The sequence below is a fragment of the Trachypithecus francoisi genome, unplaced genomic scaffold, assembly GCF_009764315.1.
Source record: "Trachypithecus francoisi isolate TF-2019V2 unplaced genomic scaffold, Tfra_2.0 Lachesis_group10, whole genome shotgun sequence".
Lineage (NCBI taxonomy): Eukaryota > Metazoa > Chordata > Mammalia > Primates > Cercopithecidae > Trachypithecus > Trachypithecus francoisi.
In genome coordinates, this window is record NW_022681455.1 from 130,540,697 (window position 1) to 130,561,435 (window position 20,739).

Genomic DNA, 20,739 nt, shown 5'->3' on the forward strand with positions numbered 1-20,739 from the left:
CCGCGCCGCGGGGCCGTCCGCGTCTGCGCCTGCGCGCACAGGAGGCGTGGCCAGCGCTGGGCATGGCGGAGCCAGACCTGGAGTCGGAGCAGATCCGTCTGAAGTGTATTCGTAAGGAGGGCTTCTTCACGGTGCCTCCGGAACACAGGGTGCGCGACGGGCCACCTGGGCAGCTCTGCCCGCTTCGCTAGCGGCACTGCTTGGCAGGGCCTGGGGAGTCCCGTGTCGCGCTGCTGCGCCGAAGCTTCCGGCACGGGCGGGAGCGACAGTCCCAGAGTTCCCCGCGGCGGGGGCGGAGGGCGGGGCGGGCTCGGGACTCGGACGGGCGGTCCCCGGAGATCTCGGGGGGCCGGGGCGGGCTCGGGGATGCCTCGCGCCCGCAGAGAGACGGGCCCGCGCCGTGGGAAGAGCAGGCTCCGGGCTCCAGCTCGGGCGCTGCTGAGTTCAGCGCCGGGTCGGGCTTTGCAGGCTGAGCCGCGAGCCACTTGCTTCTGGGAAGAATTTACTCGCGCGACGAGTTGGGGCTTGAAGGCTCCCGCTGGGGTTGGGCTGCATCGAGCGGGCTCCGGCGCTGTCTGGCGGCTTCACGCGAGCCCTGGCGCGCGGCCCTTGCAGAGGTGACGGTGCCTCCGTCTGCCGAGACCAGGAGGGAGCCTCGGGGCGTTGGGCGATGTCGCCCAAGTGCAGGGCTGGTGGGGACGGACAGGCTTGAACTTTGGCCGCTGGTTTGTGTTTTAACTGCTGACTGGTGCTCTAAGAGGACCACGTGTTCAGTAAGAATCGTTAAGAGATCGTGGCTGGATGACAACAGGAGCCACACTTGGCTCATTCAGACGTGCAGCAGGTGCTCACCGCGTTGAGAGTCCCGTGCTGGACTCTGGGGTGAAGTAGTGATTTGGCTTTTCCTTTTTTTTTTTTTTTTTTTTTTTTTTTTTTTGAGGCGGAGTCTCGCTCTGTCGCCCGGACTGGAGTGCAGTGGCCGGATCTCAGCTCACTGCAAGCTCCGCCTCCCGGGTTTACGCCATTCTCCTGCCTCAGCATCCCGAGTAGCTGGGACTACAGGCGCCCGCCACCTCGCCTGGCTAGTTTTTGTATTTTTAGTGGAGACGGGGTTTCACCGTGTTAGCCAGGATGGTCTCGATCTCCTGACCTCGTGATCCGCCCGTCTCGGCCTCCCAAAGTGCTGGGATTACAGGCTTGAGCCACCGCGCCCGGCCTTTTTTTTTTTTTTTTTTGAGACAGGGTCTCGCGCTCTCGCCCAGGCTAGAATGTAGTGGCTTGATCAGGGCTCCGTGCATCGTCAGCTTCCTGGGCTCAAGTGATCTTCCCACCTTGGCCTCCCAAAGTGCTGGAATTACAGGCGTGAGCCACCGCATCCGGCCTGGCATGGCCTTTCTTTGAGTTCAGGAAATGTGACAAGGATTTGGACACCCAGAAATAAGAAGGGTGTGGAGAAGAGCACAAGCAGAGGATGTGAGAAGGGAGATTAAGGCGGGAAAGGGAGGTTGAGGCTAGGCCATCAGTGAGTGCCAGGCCACATGCTTCTGACTTGGTCCCCAGGTGTCAGGAAAGACTCAGACTGAGAACAGAGGCAGGCCAGTGGCTCACACCTGTCATCTCAGCAGTCTGGGAGGCTGAACTGGGAGGATTACTTGAGCCCAGGTTTGAGACTGAGGGTTAAGAGAAGGGAAGCCGGGAAATGAGGGCTGTGAGGTTTCAAACCTTGGTACGTGTGCTTTTTACTTTTTTTTTTTGGAGACTGAGTCTCGCTCTGTCACCCAGGCTTGAGTGCAGTGACGCAGTCTTGGCTCACTGCAAGCTGCACCTCCCAGGTTCACGCCATTCTTCTGCCTCAGCCTCCCGGGTAGCTGGAACTACAGGTGCCCGTCACCACACCCGGCTAATTTTTTCATATTTTTAGTAGAGTTAATGGGGTTTCACCGTGTTCACCAGGATGGTCTCCATCTCCGGACCTCGTGATCTGCCCGCCTCGGCCTCCCAAAGTGCTGGGATTACAGGTGTGAGCTACTTCCCCCCGTCTACATGTACTTCTTAGATCCATGGAGAAGGGTACAGACTCTGCTAGGACAGAGACCCCAAAATATAGGGCCTTAAGTGAGATGATGCCTTTCTTCACTCTTCCCTAACATTCTGGAGAGAAGCAGTTGTTTTGCACAGGTGGGCCAGGCATTCTAGTTCTGTTTGTCTTCCGTCACTGAGGCGAGGAGAGATGAAAGCTTCCTTTCACCTGGAAGTCACACAGTCCCTTCAGCTCACCTCCCAAGGCCAGACGCCACTGGGTAGCGTTTCATATCTCACAGGAGGCAGTGACACAGGGATGCTGGGACAGCAGCCTCTGCCGCAGATGGAGTTTTGTACATGGGATTGAAAGGGAGTATCTGAGTGGCCGCCTCTGATATTTCTTGCAAAGCATTGGCCCAGTATCGTCACCACCTTTTCTCATCAGAAAAACCCAAGAGGCGAGGCACGGTGGCTCATGCTTGTAATCCTAGCACTTTGGGAGGCCAAGGCGGGTGAGTCACTTGAGGTCAGTGTCAGGTCTCTGGGCCCAAGTCAAGCCGTTGCATCCCCTGGGACTTGCACCTATACGCCCAGATGGCCTGAAGTAACTGAAAAATCACAAAACAAGTGAAAATGGCTGGTCCTTGCCCTAAGTGATGATATTACCTTGTGAAATTCCCTTTCCTGGCTCATCCTGGCTCAAAAAACTCCCCCATTGAGCGCTTTGTGACTCCCACTCCTGCCCACCAGAGAACAACCCCCTTTCTACTGTAATTTTCCTTTATCTACCCAAATCCTATGAAACGGCCCCACCCTTATCTCCCTTCGCTGACTCTCTTTTCAGACTCAGCCCGCCTGCACCCAGGTGATTAAAAAGCTTTATTGTGGCCGGGCGCGGTGGCTCAAGCCTGTAATCCCAGCACTTTGGGAGGCCGAGACGGGCGGATCACGAGGTCAGGAGATGGAGACCATCCTGGCTAACACGGTGAAACCCCGTCTCTACTAAAATATACAAAAAATTAGCCGGGCGAGATGGCGGGCGCCTGTAGTCCCAGCTACTCGGGAGGCTGAGGCGAGAGAATGGCGTAAACCCGGGAGGCGGAGCTTGCAGTGAGCTGAGATCCGGCCACTGCACTCCAGCCTGGGCAACAGAGCCAGACTCCGTCTCAAAAAAAAATAAATAAATAAAAAGCTTTATTGCTCACACAAAGCCTGTTGGTGGTCTTTTTTTTTTTTTTTTTTTTTTTTTGAGGCAGAGTCTCGCTCTGTCGCCCAGGCTGGAGTGCAGTGGCCGGATCTCAGCTCACTGCAAGCTCCGCCTCCCGGGTTTTACGCCATTCTCCTGCCTCAGCCTCCCGAGTAGCTGGGACTACAGGCGCCCGCCACCTCGCCCGGCTAGTTTTTTTGTATTTTTAGTAGAGACGGGGTTTCACCGTGTTAGGCAGGATGGTCTTGATCTCCTGACCTCGTGATCCGCCCGTCTCGGCCTCCCAAAGTGCTGGGATTACAGGCTTGAGCCACCGCGCCCGGCCTTGGTGGTCTTTTCACAAGGACGTGCGTGACAGTCAAGAGATGGAGACCATCCTGGCCAACATGGTGAAACCCTGTTTCTACTAAAAATAGAAAATTGGCCGGTTGTGGCACATTCCTGCAGTCCCAGCTACTCAGGAGGCTGAGGCTGGAGAATCACTTGAACCCGGGAGGTGGAGCTTACATGGAACCAAGATCTTGCCACTGCATGCACTCCAGCCTGGGCAACAGAGCAAGACTCAGTCTCAAAAAAAGAAAAAAGTCTGGGCGCGGTGGCTCACGCCTATAATCCCAGCACCTTGGGAGGCCGAGGCGGGCGGATCATGAGGTCAGGGGAGATTGAGACCATCCTGGCTAACACAGTGAAACCCCGTCTCTACTAAAAATACAAAAAAAAAAAAAAATTAGCTGGGCAGGGTGGTGGATGTCTGTAGTCCTAGCTCCTCAGGAGGCTGAGGCAGGAGAATGGCGTGAACCCGGGAGGAGGAGCTTGTGGTGAACCAGGATCGCGGCACTGCACTCCAGCCTGGGTGACAGAGCGAGACTCCGTCTCAAAAAAAAAAAAAAAAAAAAAAAACAGCCCAAGCGTGTGGTTGCCTTTCTGTTTGTTGAGCAAAACGTGAGTGGGCTCCCTGGTACAAATTCCATTGAAATGTCCTCGGTTGTTCCATCAGCTACCAAATTTCCACAATGGCAACACCCTTCTTTTTCAGCTGGGACGATGCCGGAGTGTGAAGGAGTTTGAGAAGCTGAACCGCATTGGAGAGGGTACCTACGGCATTGTGTGTGAGTGGCCAAGGCCAGAGCGTGTCATCACAGCTCATGGCTGTGACAGTGTGGGACGAGACTGTCGAAGCAGCAGCTGCGTTGGGCTGGATGGGACTCAGACCCTGTGCTCTAAACCAGGGCAGAAGCTTGTTCGCAACTTTAATTCCTGGTGTAGTTATCACAAATGTTATACCATTTCTGGATAAACGGAAGCATCCAGTTGCTAATGCCCATAAACCAAATGTGTCACTGCAAAGTAGAGAGAACTGTCAGAGAAGTAAAATACAGAACTTTCCAGAAGCAGCAGGAGCTGGACACGACGCTCATGTCTGTAACCTCAGCAACTCTGGAGGGGTCACCTGTGCCCAGGTGGTTTTTCTTTTTGTTTGTTTTTGAGATGGATTTTGCTCTGTTGCCCAGGCGGGAGTGCAGTGGCATCATCACAGCTCACTGCAGCCTCGACCTCCCAGGCTCAAGTGATCCTCCCACCTCAGCCTCCTGAGTATCTGGGACCATAAGAGTACAGAATCACACCCGGCTGATTTTTTGATTTTTGGTAGAGATGCGATCTACCTATGTTGCCCAGGCTGGTCTTGAACTTCTGGGCTCAAATGATCCTCCTGCCTCAGCCTCCCAAAGCACTGGAATTACAGGTGTGAGCCACTGCACCCGGCGAAGCCTAGGAGTTTGAGGCTGCAGTGAGCTGTGATCGCGCCACTGCACTCCAGCCTTGGCAACAGAGGGAGACCCTGTCTCAAAAAAACCAAAACCACCACACACAACTGAAGCTCATAACAGCTGTGAAATTGGCGTAGATCATTCTGGAAGCTGCACACATTGGCACGGTGTTGTGTAGAGCCATCTTCACACAAAATAAGGTTCACTTTTTTCTGCATAGAGTACCTTACTTGCTTTTAGGACATTACAAGAGCTCAAAGCTGTGATCTGCATGCTGAGGAGGTGCACAGGGAGAGCCTGGAGCCACAGAACTGAGTGGCTGGAGGCCAGGGTCCAGCACAGAGCAAAGCTGGGCACCCCCTGCGCAGTTCAAATGAGGAAACCCCCCAGGGAGCAGGTGTCTCGGGCTAGAAGTGTTGCACAGAGTGAGCATTGAGTGTCACGGGCAGGAGGTTGTCAGAGGAAAGAATGGGGACCCCTGTGGCTCATGGAGAGGTTCCTGTGCAGCACTAGGGGGCCCACGAGGGGCATCGAGATGGACGTCGTCACTGACGCGTTTCCATTGCAGATCGGGCCCGGGACACCCAGACAGATGAGATTGTCGCGCTGAAGAAGGTACGGATGGACAAGGAGAAGGATGGTGAGCAGGAAGATGGGGTGCTGGGACCCCACACTGGGAGGAGGCAGAAAGGTGTGAGTTATACCTGAAGTTTCCTCAGAGCGACTGCACGGTGGCTGTAGGGGGCCATCCTCTGGGCGGGTTCTGGTGTGGCCCAGTGCGTCACCCCCAGGTCCACACGCAGCCTCAGCTGTCTGCCAGGAGGGCTCTGCGGTCTCCATCCCCTCCTCCTCCTCCTGTCTGGTGAGCCCCCCCTCACTGCAGGCTCAGCTCTGCTGTCCCCTCCACCCCCAGCAGCTGCCTGCGTAGGCAGGGCCCTGCCACCCCCCAGACAGATATCCACGGTGGCTAGAGAGGTGCTGATGCGTATTTGGTCAAGAAAGAGTTAAGAGTGCTTATTGGGGTCGCCTGGATCCTCCCTGAGGTGGGGACAGCTGCAGCGACTGGCATCAGGTGTTCGTGAAGCCCCGGGAGTGGCTGGGGTTGGGGCGTCCCCGTCATCACTGGGGTGGGGTTCACTGAGGCCGCCTCCCTCCCCAGGCATCCCCATCAGCAGCCTGCGGGAGATCACGCTGCTGCTCCGCCTGCGTCACCCCAACATCGTGGAGCTGAAGGAGGTGGTTGTGGGGAGCCACCTGGAGAGGTACGCGGTCTCCTGCTCCGTGCATCGGGCCCCAGGGAGCATGTATCTTGGGCTAGAGATGTTGCAGAGTGAGGACTGAGTGTCACTGGGCATGAGGTTGTCAGAGAAGAGATGGCCCCACCTCACTGCCTGGCTCAGCCCATTGTCAGAGGTGGACACAGGTTGTCCTGCCCGTGTCCCCTTCTGTAGCAGGGGAGGGTCCACTTTGACCCCTTAGGAGAAGGCCGGAGGGTGGTATGCATCTTCTGTTTCTTCTAGCATCTTCCTGGTGATGGGTTACTGTGAGCAGGACCTGGCCAGCCTCCTGGAGAATATGCCAACACCCTTCTCGGAGGCCCAAGTGCGTGGCAGAGGGCCTGGGGTGGGGGAATGGGCTTCATGGGCCCTTGTGGCGCACATTTATAACAAAACAGGGCCACCTGGGGACTTGCAGAGCTGCTGATGCCTGTGCCTCCACCTCCCAGTGTGTCAGTGAACTTCAGTGGGGCAGAATTCCTGTGGTGGGGGCATCTGCTGGGAGCATGCAGCCCCGGGGCCGAGAGCCTTGTGAGGGCACTGGTTTCCTGGGCTGTTGTGACTGCCAGTCCTGCTGGCCAGTGTGGGCATGGCAGGGCTCGGCTGGGCTTCCCTGCAGGCTCAGCCTGACTGGCACCTCTGACCCTCTACACAGGTCAAGTGCATCGTGCTGCAGGTGCTACGGGGCCTCCAGTATCTGCACAGGAACTTTATCATCCACAGGTAGGTGACAGCTTGCCAGAGTCGGAAGCACAGATTCTGCTGAGGCCTGACTCTGCTGCCTCCTATGGAAAGTTACTAAAAGCTCAAGGGTTTCCAGCTGCAGCAGCCTGCCCACTGCTTGCACTCCATTTGTGTTTTATTCTAAAACAGAGAACGGGTCTCTCTGTGTTGCCTAGGCTGGTCTCAAACACCTGGGCTCAAGTGAGCCACCCACCTGGGCCTCCCAAAGTGCTGGGATTACAGGTGGGAGCCACCGTGCCTGGCCATGCGCTCCCTTTTTTTTTTTTTTTTTTTGAGACGGAGTCTCGCTCTGTTGCCCAGGCTGGAGTGCAGTGGCCGGATCTCAGCTCACTGCACGCTCCGCTTCCGGGTTTACGCCATTCTCCTGCCTCAGCCTCCCGAGTAGCTGGGACTACAGACGCCCGCCACCTCACCCGGCTAGCTTTTTGTATTTTTTTTAGTAGAGACGGGGTTTCACCGTGTTAGCCAGGATGGTCTCGATCTCCTGACCTCGTGATCCGCCCGTCTCGGCCTCCCAAAGTGCTGGGATTACAGGCTTGAGCCACCGCGCCCGGCCGCACTCCCATTTTTATTTTATTTTTTTTTATTTATTTTTTTTTTTTGAGGCGGAGTCTCGCTCTGTCTCCCGGACTGGAGTGCAGTGGCCGGATCTCAGCTCACTGCAAGCTCCGCCTCCCGGGTTTACGCCATTCTCCTGCCTCAGCCTCCCGAGTAGCTGGGACTACAGGCGCCCGCCACCTTGCCCAGCTAGTTTTTGTATTTTTAGTAGAGACGGGGTTTCACCGTGTTAGCCAAGATGGTCTCGATCTCCTGACCTCGTGATCCACCCGTCTCGGCCTCCCAAAGTGCTGGGATTACAGGCTTGAGCCACCGTGCCCGGCCAACCATTTTTAAAAGGCTCAAACATTAAGAGCATGTATGGGTTCATGAAAAAAAAATAATAAAGATACTAGGCCAGGCATGGTGGCTCATGCCTGTAATCCCAGCACTTTGGGAGGCCGAGGTGGGCGGATCACAAGGTCAGGAGATTGAGACCATCCTGGCTAACATGTTGAAACCCCATCTCTACTAAAAAAAAAAAAAAAAAAAAAAAAAAAATTAGCCGGGCTTGGTGGCAGGTGCCTGTAGTCCCAGCCGCTCAGGAGGCTGAGGCAGGAGAATGGCATGAACCCGGGAGGTGGAGCTTGCAGTGAGCCGAGATCGCGCCATTGCACTCCAGCTTGGGCAATAGTACGAGACTGTCTCAAAAAAAAAAAAAAAGATACTAAAAAGCCCAAACATGAGGAAACGTGCAGGAAGTCTATGGACATCAGTGCTGTGGGAGAGGTCTCATCCCCTGGTGGCCCTCACTCTCTGGTGTGGGCATCAGTGCCGTAGGGGAGGTCTCATCCCTCCGGTGGCCCTCACCCTCTGGGAACCACCTGTCACTATTTTTCTATCACAGGGACTTGAAGGTTTCCAACTTGCTCATGACTGACAAGGGCTGTGTGAAGACAGGTGGGTGCAACTTGTGCCAGGCCCTGTCCCTAGATTGTGAGCCCTCACTTGGTGACACACACTCCCCTTTCTGCTGCAGCGGATTTCGGCTTGGCCCGGGCCTACGGTGTCCCAGTAAAGCCAATGACCCCCAAGGTGGTCACTCTCTGGTGAGTCCTTCTGAAGCGTGGTGGCCCTGGGGACCAGGCCTGCCTGGTGGAGGGCTCCTTGCGATGTTAGGCTGAAGCTGCAAATGACCTTGGGAATGTTAAGCTGTAGGGTTTGTGCAAACTCATAAACGCTGGGTCTAGGACAGCCTCCAGGACACAGCAGGGCTGTCCCACAAAATGGTGAGAGCCGGGCTCAGTGGCGTCAAGGGACCTGCCTCGCTGAGACACACCTCGCCCTGAGAGCCAGAAACACAGTGTGGCCGGGAAACCATCTCTGGAGGGAAGGCTGCTTCACAGACTGAAGGATGGGCAGCTTGCATGCTTTCCCTGGTTCTTCCTCTTGGATACTTTCAGCCAAACAGGGTCATGCTTAGCAAGGGCTGAACATCAGAGTTGGTCAGACACAGGTCAGGACACCACATGTCGTGTAGTCCCCATCTGAGAACAGGTTGGTGGTGGCTGGTATGGCTGTGTGCTGAGGGTCTGTGGTCCCTGCGACTCGCAGGACGCCGCTGGACGTGCTGCCACCGGCAGCCGTTGCTGTGTGCGCTACCTAGATCTGCAGGGCTTGGGGCAGAGGGTAGTCCCAGTTGGGACAGGTTTCCAGGTCACCACAGGCTCTCAGGGAGGCTGTGCCCTGTGGAGGCTTGGGCTGGGGGAGAGGAGCGGGCTGTACTGAGGTGGGTGCTGCTTTGTGCAGGTACCGAGCCCCCGAACTGCTGTTGGGAACCACCACGCAGACCACCAGCATTGACATGTGGTGAGGAGCGGTTACTGCTCCCGGGGCCTCCGGAAGGGCTGGGATGGGAGCTGGGGCACCTGGTTTCTGAGCTCAGCCTCAGGGGAGGGGCAGGACGGCAGTGGGGTCTTTGCCAGCCTCCCGCTCCCAGGGAGGTGGGCCTGAGCCTGGGAACGCAAGAGGAGGTGTGAGAACTTAGCTTGCTGTGGAGCACAGAGGTCTGCAGGAGGCACGCCCGCCCCTGCCCTTGTCACCCGGAGGCCTGCAGGGCCCGGGAGGGGAGCCAGTGGTCCCTGCCTATCCTTTATCCTTCACAGTGTCCCTGATCCAGCGTGCCTCGCGCTGGCGGGGTCAGCAGAGGTCTGGCCGCAGTGAGGTTCACTGTTCTCTGCAGGGCCGTAGGCTGCATCCTGGCCGAGCTGCTGGCCCACAAGCCCCTTCTCCCTGGCACTTCCGAGATCCACCAGATCGACTTGATCGTGCAGCTGCTGGGGACACCCAGTGAGAACATCTGGCCGGTGGGTGTCCTGGGCAGACCCGCAGCCCCCTGCCCGTGCCCACGCCCTCTGTGCCTCAGCTCCTGCCTCCCATAGGGCTTTTCCAAGCTGCCGCTGGTCGGCCAGTACAGCCTCCGGAAGCAGCCCTACAACAACCTGAAGCACAAGTTCCCGTGGCTGTCGGAGGCCGGTCTGCGTCTGCTGCACTTCCTGTTCATGTACGACCCTAAGAAAAGGTGCTGTCTCTGCATGGGGGGCAGGGGCCCCCATCACCCACACTGTCGAGACCGTTTCCCAGAGCCCAGCCTCACTGCGGCGGAGAGGCCCCTCCCCAGGCACAGCCGCTCAGAGCGGTTTCTGGCCACCAGACTTCCTTTAAGAACTTGAATCACAGCTGCTCAGCTGGGTGGGAGATGAGGAAGCCGGACTCACGAGTCGCACTCATGCAGGCTGCCTCCTCCAGGGCGACGGCCGGGGACTGCCTGGAGAGCTCCTACTTCAAGGAGAAGCCCCTACGTGAGTGCCCAGGGTTCCTCAGACTCACTCTGCAGGGAGCAAAAACGGCTGGAAGCCCGTTTTGCCGGGAGCGGGTGGTGGTGAATTGGCCTGGTGCCCTCACGGATGGCACCCCCTTTCTAGGGTAAGAGGACAGGGGCACGTGGAGGCGCAGACAGCCGAGGGCCAGGTCCAGAGGCAGAGCTGGACTCAGACCTGGGCCTGCTTCCCCTATCTGGGTCCCTGCCCCGCCAGCACTGAGCCACCCTTCTCCCTGCAGCCTGTGAGCCGGAGCTCATGCCCACCTTTCCCCATCACCGTAACAAGCGGGCCGCCCCGGCCACCTCTGAAGGCCAGAGCAAGCGCTGTAAACCCTGACGGTGGGCCTGGCATATGCCTTTATTCCCACACCACGTCTTCCAGGCAGCGGTGTCCATGAAGGGTGCTAGTAGGAGCTGACGAGGTGCCTGGGACCCAGCTCATCCCCTTGACTGACTTCCTCCACTGACTTCCTCCCACTGTCTGCCCTGAACCCACTACTGCCCCCAAAAACAGGCAGGGCATGAATGCAGGGCAACGAGGGGCGGGGGCTTCCAGCCCGTGCACCCTGGAAGGGCGGGTCTGGCGGCCCCATCTGTGGCCGCAGGAGTCCTGCTGTGTTGGAAACATGGGACCACTGAGGGGTCTCCTGCGGTTCTCCCCCTCGCTGTACTGGAAGCATGGGACCACTGCTTCTTGGGAGGAGTGGCGGCTGCAGTACCCCCGCTGTCGTTGAGTTGTGGTGGATGCTGGCCTGGGGTCAGCGGGCCCAGAAGACCTTCGTATCCCCCTCAGTGGCCCGGGGCTGCCCCGTGCGTGGGGTGGCTGTGGTGACCCCAGGTGGGCCTGGCAGGACTCCAGATGAGGACAAGAGGGACAAGGTGTGGGGTGGGAGCCACAATTGAGGATGCCCCAAGACCACCAAGAACCCTGGACTGGGGGCTGAGCTATATCCCTGCTCCCCACGGAGGCCCCAACGGGGGCTGATGGCTCAGATGTGGAGCAAAACTAGGCTCTTGTTGGATAAAAGCTTTCTTAACAGACATGGTTTCACCAGCGTTTAATGTGCTCTGATGCTGACCATCCCTCTGAGTGTGCTGGGGAGGAAAGGGTGGGGAGGAGGGTAGGGAAAGGCTCAGCTTCAGTGGATGCACCCTGTCCCTCCCTCGCCAGACCCGAGATTAGGGCAGAGCCATCTCCTCTCCAGCCTGTGGGCTGCACCCAAGGGGAGGGGAGGGGCATCGTTACCACTGGACTGACCAAGACCCAGCCGCCTGGATGTCCTGCCTACAGCCCCTCTGCCCAGCAGCAGGGACGCTCAGGCCTTCCCAGCTGTCTGCTGCCCATTCCTGCGGCTCTCAGGCACCTCCACATCTGGTTTGAGGTCAGGTCCTTTCCTTTCTGTGGGCCCAGCTGCTGAGCCACCCAAGGGGAGGGCTGGGATCCCCGAAGCCAGGTCAGCCATGCACCCGGCAGAACCCCGCAGATCGGCCCCAGCAGAGCTTGGCGGGGGGACCTTGGTGTCACCAACAGGCTCTTGAGGACACCCGTGTGGAGAATCCCTGGGACATGTGGAGGACCAAGTCCTGAGCCCTATCCTACAGGGAGTGGGCCTGGGGCCGCAGGCCTTGGGGCACAGTGTCCTCCTCAGAGACAGGTTCAGGCACTGGCTGGAACAGGCTGGACCCCTCTACCCAGCACATGTGGGCATGCGTCTGGGTTCCGAGGGCGGGGAAATGTGGAAAGGCTCCTGCTGGCCAGCTTAGGCCTGCTGCCCTCGGAGCTTTCCATGTACAGAGTCCCACCTCCAGCAGGGGTTGGCCTGGACTCTTCAGCCCCCTGCTGTGCCCAGAGCTCCCCCAGGGACAAGGCAACCAGAGGCCCAGTCCCCTCGCCAGCAAAGAGAAAAGCACCACGGGAGCTGTCTCCCAAGAGCCCTTGACCTGGGGCCGCTGGCCTAGGGCCGGGCTCCAGGACTGCTGTAGAGCAGAGTGTCCATCTGTGCACGCTGCAGCCACAAGCGCCGCTGGGCGTCACCAAGCAGCACACGCAGCGAGTGGCCTGGGCGGCAGGCGGGCAGGGCTGCACAGTGGGCAGCATGCAGCTGGCGACAGGTGTCACAGCAGAGGGTGGGCAGGGCGCCAGGGGACAGGCAGCTGTGTGCCTGGTAGCCTGGGGGCTCAGAGACAGACCTATAGGCTGAGGCTGGTACCCCCTCTGCCCGAATACGCCTCGGGCTGGCCCCTGCAGAGCTTTCAGGGGTGGCCAGGTCCCCAGGCCTACTCAGCTCACGGCGCAGAGAGAGGAAGGAGAAGGCGGAGGGTTCTGGTTCTAGCCCCTCCTCCAAGGCCCCATAGGGTGGGCTGCTGGCCTGCGGCAGCTCCTCAGCTGGGGGCTCCCAGGCCCGGCCCCCAGTGCCCCATAGTTGGGCACTCTGCTCCCACAGTGGTGGCCTATAGGCCACCTCCGCCGAGGGTGAGTCAGGGCCTGGTGACGGCTCCCCATACAGGCTGGCGTCCTCCGACCCCTCGTCCTCCTGCAGGTCCCGATACAAGTCCAGTGGGGCCCTGTAAGCAGCAGGGGAGCCTCGGGGGGGCAGGGGTGGAGGCTCCTCGTCCTGGGCCAGCCGCTGCTGCAGCCAGGCCACACAGGAGGCCACATCCCCACTGGCACGCCGTGCCTGCAGCAGCTCCTCAGCTGGTAGTACACTGGTGCCCAGCTGGGCCAGCACCTCGCCCAGGATTTCACACTCCAGCCGGAGAGCGAAGCAGCCTAGGGCCACCTGCACCAGCTGGCAGGCGGGGGGCAGGGCGGTCACCATGAGCCGGTGGCTGTCCCTGCGCACGTAGCCCATCTTCTGGAAGCTCTTCAGGAGGAGGTCGTCTGAGAGCACACCCTTCAGCACGTGCACGTAGCCCCCGGAGAATGTCTGCAAGGGAGTGGCCCAGTCAGTGCTGCCCACCCTCCCATAGGCCGGACCCTAGGATACAGTGGGTCCGGGATCTGTTGGCTCAGGCCTTGGCAGCTTTTGATGCTCAGGCCCAACCCCAGAGACTAGGCTTAGCCAGTCTGGGCCAGGCCCAAACATGAGAATTTCTTTTTTTTTTTTTTTTCAAGACAGAGTCTCAAAACTGCAGAGCACTGCTGTACTGTCTGGAGTGCAGTGGTGCAATCTTGGCTCACTACAACCTCTGCCTCCCAGGTTCAAGCAATCCTCCTGCCTCCGCCTCCCGAGTAGCTGGGATTACAGGTGCACGCCACCATGCCCTGCTAATTTTTGTATATTTAGTAAAGACGGGGTTTTATCATGTTGACCAGGAAGGTCTTAATCTCTTAACCTCATGATCCCCCCGCCTTGGCCTCCCAAGTGCTGGAATTACAAGTGTGAGCCACCATGCCCGGCAGAATTTCTTTTTTTTTTTTTTTTGAGACGGAGTCTGGCTCTGCCGCCCAGGCTGGAGTGCAGTGGCCGGATCTCAGCTCACTGCAAGCTCCGCCTCCGGGTTCACGCCATTCTCCTGCCTCAGCCTCCGAGTAGCTGGGACTACAGGCGCCCGCCACCTCGCCCGGCTAGTTTTTTTGTATTTTTAGTAGAGACGGGGTTTCACCGTGTTCGCCAGGATGGTCTCGATCTCCTGACCTCGTGATCCGCCCGTCTCGGCCTCCCAAAGTGCTGGGATGACAGGCTTGAGCCACCGTGCCCGGCCAGAATTTCTTAAAATTTAATGGAAAAAACAACTAATACATTAACCTGGCTCACGAATCAGAACAAAATAAAGAGCTTACTGAGAAATTCCACTGTTCTGGGTTCCCACCACTCCCTTCACCCCTGGAGATGGCCTAATCTAGTTTTGAATGTATTTGCCCATACAGATTTTGTTTGCCCCTCTTATGAGGTAGCCCACCCCCTTTTTTCTCCACCTCTTTTCTTTGTAAGGTTTCTAACCAAAGCTAGACAGGTAGCCTCTTAAACGTGTTGTTCTGAACTTTGTTCTTTTCCATTCTAGAAGATCAGGACGGAAGCTCTAGCATTCATTCCCCCTGCTGTGTGGTATTCCAGCACGGGGGTGCAACATCTGTTTTCAGAGCTCTACAGAGGCTGTCAGTGCACTGGGCTGACAGCCATGGGATAGCAGAAGGGTGAGTGCTTTCTTTTTTTTCTTCTTTGAGACGGAGTCTCGCTCTGTCACCAGGCTGGAGTGCAATGGCACCATCTTGGCTCACTGCAGCCTCCACCTCCCAGGTTCAAGTGATTCTCCTGCCTCAGCCTCCTGAGTAGCTGGAGTTACAGGCGTGCACCACGGCACCCAGCTAATTTTTTTTTTTTTTTTGAGACGGAGTCTCGTTCTTTTGCCCAGGCTGGAGTGCAGTGGCACGATCTCCACTCAGTGCAAGCTCTGGCTCCGGGGTTCACGCCATTCTCCTGCCTCAGCCTCCCGTGTAGCTGGGACTACAGGTGCCCGCCACCACACCTGGCTAATTTCTTTTTGTATTTTTAGTAGAGACGGGGTTTCACCGTGTTGGGCACGATGGTCTCAATCTCCTGACCTCGTGATCCGCCTGTCTCAGCCTCCCAAAGTGCTGGGATTACAGGCGTGAGCCACCGCGCCTGGCTAATTTTTGTATTTTTTAATAGAGATGGGGTTTCACCATGTTGGTTAGGCTGGTCTGGAACCCCTGACCTCGTGATCCGCCCACCTCAGCCTCCCAAAGTGCTAGGATTACAGGCGTGAGCCACCGCGCCCGGCCAAGGGTGAGTGCTTTCTAGCCTACAGTTAAGTGAAGAACTAAAGGAACCTCAGGACAATCACTGCGAGCGTCTCCTGACTCTAAAATTCCCTAACTCAGGCACTCCCAGCATCTAATGGCATGACACGGCCCACATGTGGAGCACCCAGGGCCTGCAGCACTCAGCTCGGGGCTTCGATTCATTCCTCTGGCCCCATGAACTGGACTGTTCTTGTGTCCCTGTCTCAGGGGAGGAAAGGGGCCGAGATTAGCTAACTTGGCCAAGGCCTCCCCGCAAGGAGGCAGCAGGACTAGGTCCAAACCAGGGCTGCCCAGCACTGAAGCCGGTTATTCCCCTGCCCTGCCCCGCTGGGAGGCCTCAAGGGCGGGCCTGTCCGTCTCTCTCATGAATGAGAGTCCTGGCCCCTCCGACCAGCAGGTGTCCCCGGGGAGCCGCGGAGAGACGGCCGCTGCCATGGCAACCGGCGGAGGCGTAGCTCGCCCACGTGCGCAGTAACGTCATCGGCTTCCTACTCTTCCGAATTAGCTCAGAGCTCCCGGCGGCCCTGGCCCCTCCTGCCGCCAGGAGCTCACCTAGAGGGGGCCAGGCCAGCCCTAGGGCACAGCCTCCAGCCATGGGCACAGCCTCCGGCCCCAGGCCGAGGAGTTCACTAGGTCTGTGCCAGCCCTGAGACTTCACAGGGATGCACCCATCTGCTGTCTTCCTCTGCAAATGGGATTGGCCCATATCCTAGAGGAACTAGGATGACCACAAGACCTCAAGTCCCTTCTGTGCCCCGTCCTCATATTTCCATGGCAACTGGGGCCGCGAGGCCTCTTAGGGAAGACACTGACGCAAGCTCTCAGGGCAGGACCCCGTAGGCAGCACCCAGCCTGCCCTCGCCCACCCCATGAGCTCAGCCCTAGGAGTGGGTGCCCCCACACGCCCACGACCCCTCAGCGCTCGGAGCCTTGAGAAGCCCACCGGGCACTGAGGATACCTCTCCCTCGAAAGGCGTGGTCCCCCATGGTCGACGGCCCCGCGACCCGCAGGCCAGGACGAGGGGCGTGCTCCTCCTGACCTGGCGCCTACCTTGATGGTGGTGAACTCCTTCCTCCAGGGCAGCAGGTACAGGTGCACCGCGGCGAGTTCCAGCAGCTCGAAGGCGCGGGCCAGGCCGCGTAGCGCGGGCGCCAGGTCGGCGCGGCCCCACAGCCCGTCGGTGAACAGCGCCAGCGCGTCGTCCTGCAGCGCCCCGTGCAGGTCGAAGTCCTCCACCAGGATCTGCCAGAGCACCGCGCGCAGCGAGGGGTCCCCGCACACACCCGCGCGGCCCTGTCGCAGCTCGCGCTCCAGGCACAGGCGGTAGTCCTCGGACAGCGAGCTGCTGCCCATCCTGCGGGGGGCGGGGGTCAGGGACCTACGGCCGCGTCCCGCCAGCCGCTCTCTCCCCGAGCCCCCACCCAGCGTCCCCAGCACCCCTCGAGCCTGGAGACCCCGCCCCCACCGGCTGGGCGCCCCGGTACCTTCGGCACCCCCTACCCTGGAGACCTCGGCCCCATCAGCTGTCCGCCCACCCAACGATCCAGGTCCCTCCAGCTGGGCGCCCCCGCACCTCCAGCCCCTCCCTCCAGCCTGGGTACCTCGGCCTTCCAGGGGCACCCCTGGTTATCGACCGCACCCTTCTCTAGACACGCGCTTCCGCCCGTTGAGCCCTCTCCCGACCAGAGCCCCTTCGCCCGGCAGACAGAGCTGCGGACCTCGCGGGTGACGGCGCTACCTGTCTGTCCCCAGCGGTCTCCAGCCGCCGCCGTTCAGTTCGGGCCTCCCCGCGCGCCGCGCGCTTCCGCCGGGAGCCGGCTCCGCCCGGGGTCCGCGGCCGTGACGCTAGGGGCGGGGCTTGGCAAGGCCCCGCCTCTAGCTAATTTAGGAGGGGCGGGGCCTTTGCGCCTGGGCGGGGCCTGGTGGAAGCAAGGGAGGAGGAGGCGTCCCGCCCGGACGAGCACCTGCGCGAGGCACCCGGAGAGCCTCCTGTCACCGCGTCGCCCGTCTCCTCACGGGACCGGTATCGTTCACAACGCCCCTGGGCCGAGGGCTGCGGGCTCATGGCAGGCACTCAGTGAACGTTGTGCCTGGGCCGCTCCTCCCCAAGAGACAGGGACCCAGCCCCAGGCGCCTCGGCCGCCAGGAAGCAGGTGCACGGGCTCGTCCCCTGTGGGGCGGGGCCGCCGGCATTACCTGACGGGGATTGGCTGGATCCTGGGAAGAGCCGTTCCTTCGGGGCGGGGCCACCTACACTACCTGGCAGGGATTGGCCGGACCCGGGGGCGGGCCTCCCCCTGTCGGGCGGGGCCATCCCCTTGCGGGAGGGGCCCGCGGCGCGGAAGGTGGGCGCAAGGACAAGTCTTTCAGCCTCCTGTGAAACAGCAGCCTCAGGTGGGTGCGGGGACCTCAGATTCTATTTCTGCTGGCTCCGCTTCCCGGCCTCCTCCTGCACTTGCCATTGCCGCCCTTGAGAGCATCGTCTGGGCGGGTCTCTGAGGCAGGGCGAAGCCGCCCCCTCTCTAAACTAAAAGCTGACCTGGGCCCCAGATCCATCCAGGCTAAATCTGGGCCACGACTGCCCGGGAACGTTTTCTTCGCTCGGGTTCCTCTGTTCTGTGCTAAAGGCACTTTCTCGCATTGCCCAGAAGTAGAGGAGGATGAGGGAGACCCTTGAAGGTCCCAGTGGCGACCCCCTCACCCCACACCCCCGCTTTGGACAGGCTCTGCTCCTTCAGGTCTGTGTCCCTCACCTCTCCAGGCCACCAAAACCAAGGCCCAAGTTTGTTGAAACTTTCTCTGGGCCTCGGCGGCGAGGTCCCCGCTTTTTCTTGTAAATTTTACTTGGTAGTTCCCTGCTGGCATCTTAGAAATATTGTGATCGTGGCGCGGTGTCTCATGCCTGTAATCCTAGCACTTTGAGAGGCCAAGGCAGGCAGATCACCTGAGGTCGGGAGTTCGAGACCAGCCTGGCCAACATGGTGAAACCCCATCTCTATTAAAAATAGAAAAATTAGCCGGGCGTCGTGGCTCATGTCTGTTATCCTAGCTACTTGGGAGGCTGAGGCAGGAGAATTACTTGAACCTGGGAGGCGGAGGTTGGGGTTGCAGCGAGCCAAGGTCACGCCACTACATTCCAGCCTGGGGAACAGAGGGAGACTCTGTCTGCAAAAAAAAAAAAAAAAAAATGTAATGGAGTCGGTGGATCTCCCTATCTAGGTGGCCACCTCTGGACAGGGAGCTCTTTTACTTACAGTTTACTGAACTCAGCCTTGGTGTCCAGTGCCACCATGAGTCCACACCAGTTCTCGGGGCAGCTAACTTTGTAAGCCTCAACTCCTTTGTTTTATTCTTCTTCTGATGCGGAGGAGGGTAGAGGTAACTGCTCTGCCTTCGTCCTCCCTGAATTTGGTGGCACCAGCCCATCCATCAGCAGTGGGCCTAGATCTCCTCCCGTGGGCCTGGGCCGGTTTTTGCACCTGCCTTAACCCATGGAGTGAATTCCGAGGCTAGATCATAAACATGTCACACCCCGGCCTTGTGTTGAGATATGTAGCCTTCTGATATGGTTTGGCTGTGTCCACACCCAAAATCTCATCTTGAATTGTAATCCCACAAGTCACGGGCAGCACCAGGTGGAGATAATTAAATTATGGGGGCAGCTTCATGCTGTTCTCATGATAGTGAAAGGAATGAGATCTGATGGTTTTATGAGGGGTTTTCCCCTTTGCTTGGCACTCATTGTCTCTCCTGTCGCTCTGTGAGGAGATGCCTTCTGCCATGATTGTAAGTTTCCTGAGGCCTCCCCAGCCATGCGGAACTGTGAGTCAATCAAACCTCTTTTCTTTATAAATTACCCAGCCTCAGGCAGCTGTTTACAGCAGCATGAGGACAGACTAACACATACCCTCAGAACCCAGCCACTAGTGTGAGAAGGCCACAGCCGTGTGCGGAGGTTTTGGGCTGCAAACTTCCACCTGCAAATTCACATTCACCTGGAGCCTATTCTTGGGACTTTTTTGGAATAGTTTTTCCAGACAGAATCAAGGTAAGATGAGGTTGTTCTGGGTTGGCATGGCCTCTAAATCCAATATGACTGGTGTCCTTATAAGAAGAGGGAAACTTAGATATGAATGCACAGGAGAGGAGACCGCCTAAAGACAGAGGCAGAGTGGGACGAGGGAGCGTGAGCTAAGGTAACACAAGCTGTGTTAGAGCCACCAGAAGCTGGAGGCAAAAGGAATTCTTCCCTAAAGCCTCCAGAGGGAGTCAGCCCTGCTGACAGCTTGATTTTGACTTCAGGCCTGCAAAATGGTGAGAGAGAATATTTCTGCTGTTGTAAGGCACCCATTTTGTGGTCGTTTTGGCAGCCCCAGGAGACCCATCCAGTCCTCACGTTGTCATTCTGACAGCCCTGAGGTCCCAGCCAACAGTTGGCACCAACTATAGACAGCAGATACCCTGGTGACCTACTTTAACATCATCACCTCTGTAGAGAGCCTGTCTCCAAACACAGTCCCATTGAGGTCCTGGGGGTTCAGATCTCAACACTGGAATTTAGGGAGACACGATTCTGTCGCCCAGGCTGGAGTGCAGGCGCGATCTTGGCTCACTGCAAGCTCCGCCTCCCGCGTTCACACCATTCTCCTGCCTCAGCCTCCCGAGTAGCTGTAGCTGGGACTACAGGTGCCCACCACCACGCCCCGCTAATTTTTTATTTTCAGTAGAGACATGGTTTCACCATGTTAACCAGGATGGTCTCGATTTCCTGACCTCGTGATCCGCCCACCTTGGCCTCCCAAAGTGCTGGGATTACAGGTGTGAGCTACGATGCCTGGCCAGCTTCTGCCGGTTTTCTAATTGGGGCTCTTAGTTTGTTCTTTATTTGTAGGATTTCTAAAAGGAATCCTATTATTCATTCCTGTCTTACGAGGGAGCCGCAAGCTCAGAGAGGGCAAAGTTGCACGGCAAGCAGCAGCACCTGAACACGTCTGGCGGCTCTCAGTGCCAGGGAGACAGCTGAGCCAGGATGTGCCCAGCCCCCAAAGTGCCAGCTCTCAGTGCCAGGCAGACAGCCGAGCTGGGACATTCCCGGCCCCCGAAGTGCTCAGGCTGCAGGTGTGGCCTGATGCCAAGCCAGCAGGTGCTCCCACACCACGATTTGTTCAAGACACAGCTCATCTCCACCATTCCATGAAGCGGGCTTTTAAATCCCATCTTCTAGACACCCAACACTGAAGCCGGAGCAGGGACCCTACCCAAGCTCCAAGGTACCATGGCCAGCTGGGGTTCACATCGAGGGCTGGGGCAGATGCTCCAGCTCTGCCCCCACCCAGACACACTTCTTCTGTCTCCGCACGGGGTCCTCGGGGGTAAACCAGTCACTGCTGAGGGTGCAAGCACAGAGCATCTCACCGACGTCCACAGCTACTGGTTTGAAGACTGTTTCCGAGGACAGCGACACTGCCCCACAGCCAGCTCCTGGTAGCATCTAGGGCTGGGACCTCCACCCCACCAGCCCTGCCACCTGTCT

At 58.5% G+C, this 20,739-nt stretch overlaps 2 protein-coding genes across 16 annotated transcripts; one reads left to right on the forward strand and one right to left on the reverse strand.

The window, feature by feature from the left end:
- The first annotated feature begins 20 nt into the window (after nt 1–20).
- On the forward strand, nt 21–11,480 carry CDK10 (cyclin dependent kinase 10). 14 transcript variants are annotated; one of them, XM_033219405.1, is made up of 13 exons: nt 21–111; nt 4,266–4,338; nt 5,567–5,638; nt 6,158–6,260; nt 6,519–6,600; nt 6,931–6,998; nt 8,464–8,516; nt 8,596–8,665; nt 9,366–9,425; nt 9,799–9,922; nt 9,998–10,137; nt 10,365–10,417; nt 10,677–11,480. In XM_033219405.1, the coding sequence occupies exons 3-13, from the start codon at nt 5,620–5,622 to the stop codon at nt 10,772–10,774; spliced, it is 870 nt and encodes a 289-aa protein (XP_033075296.1). In that variant the 5' UTR covers nt 21–111; nt 4,266–4,338; nt 5,567–5,619; the 3' UTR covers nt 10,775–11,480. The 14 variants fall into 14 exon arrangements, with proteins under 14 accessions (XP_033075296.1, XP_033075288.1, XP_033075289.1 ...); XM_033219397.1 differs by having other exon boundaries at nt 26–149; XM_033219398.1 differs by having other exon boundaries at nt 26–149; nt 9,998–10,119.
- SPATA2L (spermatogenesis associated 2 like) lies at nt 11,481–17,343 on the reverse strand. 2 transcript variants are annotated; one of them, XM_033219392.1, is made up of 3 exons: nt 16,945–17,343; nt 16,257–16,560; nt 11,481–13,364 (listed from the first exon to the last, which is right to left on the reverse strand). In XM_033219392.1, the coding sequence occupies exons 2-3, from the start codon at nt 16,557–16,559 to the stop codon at nt 12,393–12,395; spliced, it is 1,275 nt and encodes a 424-aa protein (XP_033075283.1). In that variant the 5' UTR covers nt 16,560; nt 16,945–17,343; the 3' UTR covers nt 11,481–12,392. The 2 variants fall into 2 exon arrangements, with proteins under 2 accessions (XP_033075283.1, XP_033075284.1); XM_033219393.1 differs by having other exon boundaries at nt 16,808–17,343.
- Between the last annotated feature and the right edge of the window lie 3,396 nt (nt 17,344–20,739).

Bases quoted from the DNA above. Each gene is read 5' to 3' on its own strand.
- SPATA2L (XM_033219392.1), bottom strand. From the start codon at position 16,559: ATGGGCAGCAGCTCGCTGTCCGAGGACTACCGCCTGTGCCTGGAGCGC. The intron at 13,365-16,256 runs GTAGGCGCCAGG...ACTCCCTTGCAG, and splicing joins AGGAGTTCACCACCATCAAG to ACATTCTCCGGGGGCTACGT.
- CDK10 (XM_033219394.1), top strand. From the start codon at position 63: ATGGCGGAGCCAGACCTGGAGTCGGAGCAGATCCGTCTGAAGTGTATT. The intron at 150-4,265 runs GTGCGCGACGGG...CTTCTTTTTCAG, and splicing joins CGGTGCCTCCGGAACACAGG to CTGGGACGATGCCGGAGTGT. The intron at 9,426-9,798 runs GTGAGGAGCGGT...TGTTCTCTGCAG, and splicing joins ACCACCAGCATTGACATGTG to GGCCGTAGGCTGCATCCTGG.